The 12,500-nt window shown below is 46.5% G+C and overlaps 1 protein-coding gene across 1 annotated transcript in view; it reads right to left on the reverse strand.

Annotated features, from left to right (window-relative positions):
• oxct1a (3-oxoacid CoA transferase 1a) overlaps positions 1-12,500 on the reverse strand; it is a 48,478-nt gene that overhangs the window by 4,728 nt on the left and 31,250 nt on the right. The window contains exons 14-15 of the mRNA XM_083673732.1: positions 6,121-6,210; positions 3,806-3,886 (exon numbers count right to left, since the gene is read on the reverse strand). Of these exons, the coding sequence (XP_083529858.1) occupies positions 3,806-3,886; positions 6,121-6,210 (171 nt within the window). The remainder of the gene's footprint in view (positions 1-3,805; positions 3,887-6,120; positions 6,211-12,500) is intronic.

Genomic DNA, 12,500 nt, shown 5'->3' on the forward strand with positions numbered 1-12,500 from the left:
AGGTGTATAGGAGGGGTATAGGAGGTGTATAGGTGTATAGGAGGGGTATAGGAGGGGTATAGGAGGGGTATAGGAGGTGTATAGGAGGTGTATAGGAGGTGTATAGGTGTATAGGTGTATAGGTGTATAGGAGGTGTGTAGGAGGTGTATAGGAGGTGTATAGGAGGTGTATAGGAGGTGTATAGGAGGTGTATAGGTGTATAGGAGGTGTATAGGTGTATAGGAGGTGTATAGGAGGTGTATAGGTGTATAGGAGGTGTATAGGAGGTGTATAGGTGTATAGGAGGTGTATAGGAGGTGTATAGGAGGTGTATAGGAGGTGTATAGGTGTATAGGAGGTGTATAGGAGGTGTATAGGAGGTGTATAGGAGGTGTATAGGTGTATAGGAGGTGTATAGGAGGTGTATAGGAGGTGTATAGGAGGTGTATAGGTGTATAGGAGGTGTATAGGTGTATAGGAGGTGTATAGGAGGTGTATAGGTGTATAGGAGGTGTATAGGAGGTGTATAGGAGGTGTATAGGAGGTGTATAGGAGGTGTATAGGTGTATAGGAGGTGTATAGGAGGTGTATAGGTGTATAGGAGGTGTATAGGAGGTGTATAGGAGGTGTATAGGTGTATAGGAGGTGTATAGGTGTATAGGAGGTGTATAGGAGGTGTATAGGTGTATAGGAGGTGTATAGGAGGTGTATAGGAGGTGTATAGGAGGTGTATAGGTGTATAGGAGGTGTATAGGTGTATAGGAGGTGTATAGGAGGTGTATAGGTGTATAGGAGGTGTATAGGAGGTGTATAGGAGGTTCAGTGCTCTACTGTGTCTCTACTGTGTCTCTACTGTGTCTCTACTGTGTCTCTACTGCTGTGCTGTACCCTTGATACCCAACTGGCCTCTCCCTGGCCTTTCAGCCCGCACGCATGCCCGCCCACTCACACACACGCACAGGCGCACAGGCGCACACACACACACACACACACACAGACAGAGAGAGATAATCGGGGCGAGACAGACAGACAGAGAGCACAGTCAGGGCTTTCTTAAGCAGGTCAGCTCAAACGCTCCTGTCACCACTGCTGATGCCTGCGTGGGAAAACTCCACCATCCCACCACTTACCCCCGCAGAGAGACACAACCAGGGAGACGCCAGGGCTGCAGTCCCTCAGCCTCCTCCCTGGGGGAACCGTCGGAGCTCCATCACGGCTAGGGTACGGAAAAACCGTCAGACCCGCTTCAAAAGTTTACATTTTAAAACCCTCATTACACGACAGAGTCAAACTAAGCTGAGTGGAGCTGAGCCGTAGTGGGCCGGCCTGAGGAGAACACCAGAGCTACAGACTCACACAGACCATGTACACTCCCATGTGAGAGAGCCCTGCTGTACTGAATCCCCACATGGGAGGATGGCAGAGTAGAGTCTGTGACTGCCGTCTAACTAAGCGTGTGTGATGGCCAGACTCCGCTCAGCAAAGGAGGAGAGGGAGGGAGGGAGAGAAGGGAGAGAGGGAGAGAAGGGAGGGAAGGGAGAGAGGGGAGAGAAGGGAGAGAGGGAGGGAGAAGGCAGATGAGGGGGGGCAGGGGGAGGGAGTGGTTGGTGTGGTTTGTATGACGGCCAAGCTGTGCTCAGCAGGAAAGGACAGGGAAGGAAGGAAGGAAGGAAGGAAGGAAGGAAGGAAGGAAGGAAGGAAGGGAGAATGATGGAGAGAGGGAAGAGAAAGAACAGAAAAACAGAGAGGACAGGAGGGGAGATTCATGGTGGTGGACAAGGGAAGGAAGTGAGTGAGGAGAGGAAAATACAGAGAAAGGAGGAGAGAGGGATAGGAGGAGAGAGGGAAAGGAGGAGAGAGGGAAAGGAGGAGAGAGGGATAGGAGGAGAGAGATAGGAGGAGAGAGGGAAAGGAGGAGAGAGGGAAAGGAGGAGAGAGGGATAGGAGGAGAGAGGGAAAGGAGGAGAGAGGGATAGGAGGAGAGAGATAGGAGGAGAGAGGGAAAGGAGGAGAGAGGGAAAGGAGGAGAGAGGGATAGGAGGAGAGAGATAGGAGGAGAGAGGGAAAGGAGGAGAGAGGGAAAGGAGGAGAGAGGGATAGGAGGAGAGAGGGAAGGGAGGAGAGAGGGATAGGAGGAGAGAGGAAAAGGGTGTGGGGGTACTGAAAGGGAGGTAGGGAACACAGGGGAGCACAGAAAGAAGGGATAGAAGAGAGAGAGAGAAAGAGAGAGAGAGAGGCGGGGGGGGGGGGGGTGTGGTGGTGGCGGCAGCAGTCACTTTAACCTTTATAAATGTTGACAGAAATCATCTCGCTGGGAAATCACGTTGTGCAATCGCGCTTAAAGCCACCCAGGCGGAAAAGAACAGGGAGGAGGAGGAGGAGGAGAAAAAAAAAGAAAGAAAGAAAGAAAAGCAGAAAGGAGAGACAAGCACACGCTGTCTCTCTCCTCTGCTCTGACCCCGACAAGTCATGTTTCTATAGCCACCTCCGGAGAGAGAGAGAGAGAGAGAGAGAGAGAGCAGGCCAGGCGGGAGCCCGGAGCCGCAGGACGAGCGGCACGCATCGACACGACGAGGCCCTGGCATTGATCGGCCCCTTCAGACCAGCTAGAAAACACCTCGCTGTGCCATTCACTCTCCCTAGGGGGGGGGGGGGGGGGAGAGCTGGTTATGAGGGTAGCGGGGGCTTTTGTCCTCGGCAGCACAGCCGGGAGCAACAGGGCGTTCTTCAGAAAACACAGAGCGGAAGGTCCCCGCCGTCTGGTCCGATCCCGATCGTTGAGACGTTATAACAGAGGTTAGGACCTGGGGGGTCAGGAGAACTGTTTTTTTTTGTTTGTTTTGTTTTTTTAATGCGAATGCTGTTAAAAAAAAAATCAAGATAGCCATTACAGGAATGCCGGGCGCCGTCCACACATTTTCAACGTTACAACAAACAACTTTGCAAATGTTCTAAGAACTTTTCGACGTTCCCCGTGATGACTGAGTCATTTACAGCAGTAATACCATCTGCGGCTCGGCAAACGTTGTCAGTTGGACCTCCTCGGAGTAAATGGTTTCCAGATGAGGCATCACTAACAGTAAGGCGGGCCATGTGGTCGAGGCGGTAACATCATTAAAACACAACATCATAAAGGGAGCGTACGTTCTGGACTACACAAATCAATATCCAGCGTCCTTGCATTTGTCCTTGTCCTTGAGATTGGATTAGGGTGGAGAAAAGAAATGTAATTTCCATCTCCCTACGTCGGCCTGCAGAATCAGAACTATCTTTCAGCCCTCGGTGTGTGTGTGTTTGCGTTTGTGTGTATGTGTGTGTGTGCGTGTGTGTGTGTGTGTGTATGTGTGTGTGTGCGTGTGTGTGTATGTGTGCGTGAGTGTGTGTGTTTCTCTCTCTCTGTGCCTATGTTAATAACTGACTTGTTCAGTGGATACAGTGGCTGTTTTGTTGTTCATAAAACTGAAATGCCAGTTTGACTTTGGTTTGTGCTTTTTTAAGCCAACGGAATAAAAAAAAATAAAAAAAGGGAGGAAAAAAACAGTAGTTCTTGGCATGGAAAAAGAGAGATCTGCTGTAGGCCTCCAATGCCTACTCTCAGTAATAGTCACTGAAGGAAAGGTTTTTTACAAAGACAGTGATACTATGAGTCATATTCAGCTTAAATAAGACATAACTAAGGAACGAATCGAATTAAATTGAGGCGACTGAGAGAAATTGAAATTCCTGAGAGGGATGTTTGAGAGGTATTAACGGGTTATTGCAACGTAGGCATATCCCCCTGAGGGTCTGGTCTTGTGGAGCTGGGTTTGTCAATCAACCACACACCTTTTCTGTGATGATCCGATCGACACACTGTTTCCCAGTCAGCGGCAAGGTGCACACGTCCATAATCTTGTGTTTCCCACCCTGAGGAGAGAGAGAGAGAGAGAGAGAGAGAGAGAGCATCAAGGTCACAGTTGAGCTACACCACAGATATGACATCCATGTATGTGAGATGAGTGTGAGACAGAGTGGGTAGACTCCTAGTGTCGTCAACGGTTACCTGCTACACCAACAACAAGCTGCCGCACTGGCAGCAACAGAAGATTAGCACTGGAGTCTATTTTCGTCAGATTCAACGCTCTTTGGACACTTCAAAGATATTTCACTCAGATTCATAGCATGGCAACGTAATAGATATTAGGAACACATGCATACAAGAGCGGGTACCTGTTTGAAAAACAAGCTGATAAATCGAAATACAGTCCTTGTTTATATTTGGTAAAAGGTAAAAGAACAAGCCCCGACCCGACAGGGTTAGGCTCTCAACATAAAACAACAAGTTCAACGTCAGGAATTGACGCATTTGGGGTTCCGTGCTGAAACAGACTGGGCGTGTCGACGCGCGCAACTGTTCACGTTTCTGGTGTTTCTGGCGCACGCTGCAACCCGGTGTAGCACTGCCGTTAGGTCAAAGGTCATACACAGCCACACTTACGGTGCACCTGGGTCTGGCGGCCGTGACCCGGAATGATGCGTTACCTCAGGAGAGGTGCATTCATTGGGACACTGTTATTCGGGATTTACACAACATTACATCATTTTGACTAACTGCAGACCACAAATATTTCCCCAGTAACAGGTTCAAAAAGCCTCCAAGGCCTCTGTTTTATGTGGCATGTATAATTAGCTAAAATCCAAGTTCTGCAATAGAACATGACTGGCTAAAATATCCTTTGATAGTGTGTGTGTGTGTGTATGTGTGTGTGTGTGTGTGTGTGTGTGTGAGAGAGAGAGAGAGAGAGATAGGGGTGGAGGGCAGCTACCAACTGTGGGGCTCTCATTATTCTCTGTCCTGGGGGTGTGTGATCCTACTGACAACCAACCCCCCCACCCGACCCCCCCCCCCCCCCCCCCCCACCCGACCCCCCCTCCCATGCACAAACACACAACTTCCTTGTCCGAACTGACAGGCAGGCTGAGCACTGAGCAGTGTGTGAATATCACCCCTGTAGGGGGCAATTCATTCTCTCTACACACACGCACGCACACACGCACACACACACACACACACACACACACACACACACACACACACACACACACACACACACACACACACAATGAATAAATAAGTAATAAGACCATGCTGGCAGACAGCAGGTGGCAAGTCACAGTAAACACTTTCTATCGCTTTCTTTCGCTGCCTACCTGCTGCACCATGGAGACTGTACGTAGCTGGGCCACACACACGCCTTTTTAAATTGTTGCCTTGCACTGCCATCATCACTAGTATCAGCCATTCTGAAAGGCCAGGAATCCAATGAAGACTCAATCATACCATTAACACCATTTGATTCACCACAACTGCGGGTCCAAGCCTACCAATCACTATCACTCACAAACCACAGCCATTTTTAGACCCATTCAATCTAGGGCTGACTAACAACAGAGGCAGTGGGTTTTCTACAGGAGCCCTTTAGGGACACCACGAATCGTAGAGAGGCATTAGTTAATCCATTAATGGAATCAGAAACTCATTACATTCACTGACTCATTACTCTCAGAGAGAGAGAGAGAGAGAGAGAGAGAGAGAGAGAGAGAGAGAGAGAGAAGAGAGAGAGAGAGGGAGAGAGAGAGACAGAACAAAGTACTGTATGGTGGAGGGAACTCATTAATTAAAAAAAGGCTCTCTTAACCATTGCAATGTTTTAATCATATTCTTAAAAAGGAAACCAATGAGAAAACCCATCTTTGATTGAAAGGCATTGTGACATATGTGACGACTGAATCCCATACACACATGAAACTAGGTTTCATACATGTGCATTACATAAGCACACGCACACGCACATGCACACGCACCGACAGACACAGACACAGACACAGGCACAGACACACACACACATACACACACACACACACACACACACACACACACAAACACAGGCACACACACAGACACAGACACACAGACACACAGACACACAGACACACATACAGACACAGACACAGACACAGACATACACACAAACACAGACACAGACACAGACACAGACACACACACACACACACACACACACACACACACACAGACACAGACACAGACACAGACACAGACACAGACACAGACACAGACACAGACACAGACACAGACATACCTTGGCTGAGTGCTCCATAGTGACAACCACCTTGGTCCCTGCGCTGGCCACCAGATCCATGGCTCCGCCCATTCCCTTCACCATCTTACCCTGGACAGAGAGAGAGAGTTAGAAAATCATAGCAAACTCACAGCTCATAGGAACAAAACCAGAGCATTATCCACTGTATAGTGAGGGTATATATAGAACACAGACTTCCCAGAGGTATCTTGTTGAGACAGACCTGGACAAACATGACGCTTTACATGCATTCAACACAGAGCGGACGGAGAGATTCGTTTTTTTTTTTTTCAAAGCAAAGCGAACAAAATCTAATTAGAACATCAAAATTGAATTGCCAAGTGGGTGAAAGATTGCACGGGACTCTCTCATTTTTTCGGCATGTCCAATAAGCCTGTGTGACATGTGGATATGGCCAGAGGGGGACATCTTGAATAACCAAATTAAAATCCCATCGGCTCATCAATCATGTGAAGAGAGAGCCTCGGCCCACAGCTCTGTTCACCGCCAGATGGACGTATGGTTGCTATGATGTATTAATATACATATGTCTCCCAGGTTGGTGTCTAGCTTCAGGGGAGAGGAAATGAAACAGACAGGCTAAAATGAGGGTTGTGTGTGTGTGTGTGTGGGGGGGGGGGGGGGTACTTTCACAGAGAACACTTCATCATCATTCAACAATAATTTCTTAGCACAGAGACACCAACGTATTACCTGTGAGTGTATATTCCTTGACTTGTCTTTATCCTAAATGTGTTATTATTGTACAAGTCTTGGAGAAACACTCAGTGTTTGATATCACTCACACTAAAATATGAAACAAAGACTATTTCTGGACTATCTGCATACACTGCAGTCATTCCTAAAGGAGAGGTGAGACTTCCTCTCACCCAGTCATGGTTGCGGCTGGGACCAGCACACATTTCAAACACACCCACTCTCCTGCTGGCAGGAAAATAACCTATAAAGAGCTTTGGCTCAACTTCAACAATGCTTGAAAAGAGTTTGAGAATGATGGAAGAAGTTTAAATTGTGGAAGAGGTTCTGTCTGTACTCTCAAAGGGGGGTGCAGATATAATCCTACCCAGGAGAGACCCATCCATGGACATTCAGCACAACAAGCTCTACAACTAAAGACATCCAGGAGGGTGTGTTGGACTCGGAAGCCTCGGAATCTGATCAATTCCGGAGATTCTGACAACAATCGATTTCTTCCTCCATGTACTATTACGGCAATGCGGTGTTTCTCCAAACCATTACAATTACGATTTATGAAATTATGATGGAAGTCATATTAACCTATTAATCTTTGCATATTAATTTTGCATTTCTTAGCGTCGTAATACAATTCCATCTTTATAAAGAAGTGTTGTTTGTTTTGACAAATGCTGCTTCGATTAAATAACTACGATATTATATCAAATACCCGTCTGATCATCACTATGAGACTGAGACTGTTGAAGTAATTATTCTGTAAAAGAACAAATCCAGAGTTTAACTAAATTCTTAGAGGCGCTTTGAGGTAATCACAGTATTCATTTGAAAGAGTAGGCGAATTAATAATTCCAAGTAATTAATCATCAACAGTATTTAGACCTCTATGTTTGCTAATGCTTGCATAGAGGCCCCCCCCCCCCTCCCCCCACGCCCAGTACTGAAGAAGCAGAGAACAGAGAACTGCTCTGTCTACGGCCTTTCTTCTAACCTTCTCTCTGAATGGAGCAAAGAAAACAAGGTAATGACTGAATGCATTAAATCGAGCATAAATTGCAGAGAACGACAAAACAACCCCAAAAAGATAACGGTGGGCCATAGAATCATGGCTGCTGGTTGGAACTGAGAAGCCGTTCTAGAACAGGACTCTGTGCCCTTTATCATATCAGCACTAGTGATTAACTCCTCTGCTCTCCTCTCAAAGAGCCTTGTGTGTGTGTGTGTGTGTGTGTGTGTATGTGTGTGTGTGTGTGTGTGTGCGTGTGTGCGTGTGTGCGTTCCCACCAGCCCTGGGGAGATAGCAGACCATGACCTAAAAGTGGCAAGGCCTGATTAACAGCAACGTTAGCCAGAGTCGACATCCAATAATGGACCATATCGGCCACTAGGCTGCAGTTAATGAAAGAGAGGGGTCCTTGTGGCGGCACGGTCGGCCATTTTGTTCCATTAAGGGCTGTCTCGTAAAGTGCAAAGGCAGAATTAACTGTAAATGTTACAAGGACAGGCAGTATTTTATTTCAGTCAATATTTATCATGACATGACACAAAAAGGAGGTGGAGGAGGTATTAATGGTGGCATGTAACAAGTTATATGTAGGAGACAGTGCCCACATGAAATCATAAGAGAGACTGATTGAGGAGCTCGGACAGCTCAGCCTACTGGGGATTGTCATTGACCTATATCCAGGATATACTCAAGCTTTGCATGAGGTTGTCAGAGAGAGCTTTGATCTCCACCGCTGCTCAATCCAGCAAAACCCAACCTTATCTAATGTGTGTGTATGTGTGTGTGTGTGTGTGTGCGCGCGCGTGTGTGTGTGTGTGCGTGTGTGTGTGTGTATGCGTGTGTTTTAAAGAGGAGAAAGAGAGAGTGTGAATTAGTGAAAGCAGGAAAGACAGAGAGACAGCCCCCAATCCATCCTCTATCCTAACGTGATTTTGCATATTTAATCATGTTCACATTTTTGGGACAGACCCAGATATTGTAGGCTCCATCGCTAAGCAACGCCAGTAACGGAGGACACAGTAGTCAGGTGGGTCCTTGTAGATGCCAATGAATAACCCAACTGTTGTCTGGTTGATGTCTAGGCCTAATTAACAGAAAACAGAACCTATTGTGCTGTAGATGAGAACGTAGAATGCAGAGCTGCACTCTCCTGCTCAGAACCCACAGCTACATACAGACATTATTATTTCACAAAGACATAAGTACTCTACACACAGTAGAGCTGTGACAGAGAATACATTCATATGTTTCTGAGAGTGCTTTGGGTTATTCAAGGCATAAAAGATACAATGGATTATATCGATGGAACAATCACAGCAAAAACCACTTACGTTACATAACAGCAACATCTAGTAGGATTTGGAGCAATTGCTTATGTGCAGCAAAATAAGTGAGAGTGTGTTCGCAGGTCCCTGTAAGTTTGCACTGTGACACCGAGTCTGATGTTTTCATTGTGTCTGGGGCGTCTAATCAGCAAGGCTTGCCAGGTTGCACACAGAAACACAATTCATACACTGCCAAACGGGCAACGAGAACAGGAGTCGTTTAATTAACAACGCTTAGATGACTTTAACCTTGCAGGGCTGGTTCAACTCTCCTGGGTTTTCAATTTCCTCCCTGCTCTGACTGTCCGCCCGCCACCTGTAACCGTAACATACTGAATCCACAACAGCTGCTAGTGTGTGTGTGTGTGTGTGTGTGGATTTATATATGCATGTGTGTGTGTGTGTGTGTGTGTATATTAGTGTCTATGTGTGTGTGCGTGTATGTGTGTGTGTGTGTGCGTGTATGTGTGTGTGTGCGTGCATGCATGTTTTCGTACACTTGTATCCATTTCATAATCCGAATATGAACATTACCATACTGTGCATCATACCCCTACCCTTCATCACACTGCCTTTAAAGGCTCAGAACTAGGCCTCAAAGTCACCTCATCAACATGCTTTAGTCAAGTCCATTCATCCATCCATTCCTCACAGCTCTGCCCACAGCCACACTTCCATCCAGATCACGTGCAAATATGACAGCTGTATCAAGAACCACATTGGGCGCTGGTCTGAAGTCATTATCTACCACACTGTTTCATCTTACAGCTCTAATGAGAAAATAATCTCTCGTCCCTCTTCCCATGGATGTTTCTATGTGGGAACAACCATCTGGCTCATATTATCTTTCAAAATAAGCCCGGCCAGAGGCAGATACAGCCCACATATGTACTGTACATGTTAATGCTGATCAAATAACCGCACTGTAACAAGTTAAAGATGCGTTTCCATCTGTAGAGTTCCACATATAGGAAGAGGTGTGGTGAAGAGGAGGAAGGATGGAACAGAAACAGCCTAACGTGAGTTCACTCAGGTACTTTACAAGCTGTTTCAATTTAGGATGTAGCCTGGCGTATTACGACCCGGAGGAATGATGGTGCAGAGACAGAGCCAGCCTCATTGGTTCAGTCAGGCCTCTCTTTACAGCCTTCAAGGCTCACACGGGTTAGGGTTGTCAAACGGTGTCCCTCAACAGAGCAGGTATGGAAAGCTAAAGAGATAATTCACTTTTAAAGGGATGTTCCAATTTTTGGTCAATCTGAAAACAAACTGTGGCTACTGAGTATCTAAGGAAGCAAAATATATATGGAATCAAATGCAGTCAAGGTAAGAATAAAATCGGTGTTTAAAAAAAGTGGAACAGCCCTTTAAGATGACCAGAGGCATGAACATTGCCCTTCAAGCGTATCTAACGCGAACACTTTCAGTGTTATAAGGGATAATATCACCTGTTCTGGTAACAAATCGGGCTACTTCAGTTAGGTGGAGGTTGCCCTGTTGTGTTACCATGGCGATGAATCCAATGTTTCCTATTTGCTCATTTTTTCGTAGCCTTCCCTTTCCAGCCGGCCACAACAACGCCACAGGAAGTTGCACCCTTTCAGTTCCAAAAGGTTTCCCCCCACGTATCAATTCCTCCCTTTCTCCCTTCGGCTCCCTTTCTCTCTCTCTCCCTCCCTCCCTCCCTCACCCCTATTCTCCTTCTGTCACTCTCTCTCGCTCCCCTTTCACTCTGTCTGTCTGTTTCTTCTGACACAAATCCCCCTCTCTGCTTAAGAGCATAGCGACAGCCAGTACCTGTTTAAGAACATAGCGACAGCCAGTACCTGGGGCTTCGCCAGTTGGGGTTTCCAGACAACTAATGACAAACACTGGAGGCAGATAGACAGATGAGAAGACAGACAGACAGACAGACAGACAGACAGACAGACAGACAGGAAGACAGACAGACAGACAGACAGACAGACAGACAGACAGACAGACAGGAAGACAGACAGACAGACAGACAGACAGACAGACAGACAGACAGACAGACAAAAAAAGCTTGCTTCCCTGACACGATTGGACAATAAAGACACTTGTTTAATGTTCCCCTTTAGAAGCTCTGGAGAAACAGCACGAGCACAAAAGAGCTGTCAGCATCAGAACAACACAACACTGGCTGCTCTTATGCATAATGCATGCTTCATGTGGAATCTATGGCGGCCTCCTTCATTCCTGGTAGTTGACTGTGTGCACTTTAGCCCACGCCCAACACTGACACAGGTGGCTAATGGAGGGCCTGATGATAATATGAATCTGTCATGTGAAGTGCGAAGGCTAGAACAGAACCCTGCCGAAACGCGTCGGTTTTAACAATAAAGAAGCTATTTAAAATTCCACTTCCAATTCCCTCCAAGGTGGGCTGAATATTTCCCTTTCTTTTAAGAACAAAAGCAAGAAATACAAAACACCCCCCACAATGTATACATTGAACAAGGTCTTCTCAGACTTGTAGGCAGGGTAACAGGTGCTTGAAGTGGTCTGCGGGTGGCTAACATGTACTTGAAGTTGGTTGTGATTGGATAACAGATACTTGAAATGGTTTGTGATTGGATAAAAGGTGTATTAAGTGGTATGTGATTGGAGTTCTGGGAAAACCGTGGCTGGTTGAGGGTCAAGAGCTGTCTGGAGACCAGAAATGTGAAGAGTTTGCTTGATAATTGAAATGACTAATGACAATTGACCTTTTTCCCATGATCTCAAGAGGGGTAGGCGTGTGTGTGTGTGTGTGTGTGTGTGTGTGTGTGTGTGTGTGTGTGCGTGTGTGTGTGTGTGTGCGTGTGTGTGTTTGAGTTGACTCTTCAACACTCCCAATCTCAAATGGCTGTATCCCTGGATGACATCAAGGACTACACTGAAGTCAACAGTACCTGTTGCATTGTACACCACCTGTAACGAGTATGTCTTCATTAAGAATCAACAACACTAACCCAAAATGTAAGTCATCTCGTGGGAAAGAACCCCAATTTACCCTTAAAGTTCTGAAGTGCGACAAAAGACACAAAAACATCAAATCACAATTTTTCACTGACAAAGAACATCAAAAGAATTTCCTGTGACAATTGCTCTGTTATGAACATGGAGCCAGAAAGAATGACTGCATTTAGTCATTTCATCATGGTGAGAGGTAGGGAGGGGGAGCTCAGACAGACGCACAAAACCAAAGTGATGGTACTTCACTCTTCCCTAACCCCCCTGCCCCTCCCCCACCCAACAATCAGATAAAACACATCCCCCCCCCCCCCCTCGATCCCCATGCACACTGTACCTACATAATGACAGAAAAAAAAACG

This window comes from Argentina silus (genome assembly GCF_951799395.1).
Source record: "Argentina silus genome assembly, chromosome: 7".
Lineage (NCBI taxonomy): Eukaryota > Metazoa > Chordata > Actinopteri > Argentiniformes > Argentinidae > Argentina > Argentina silus.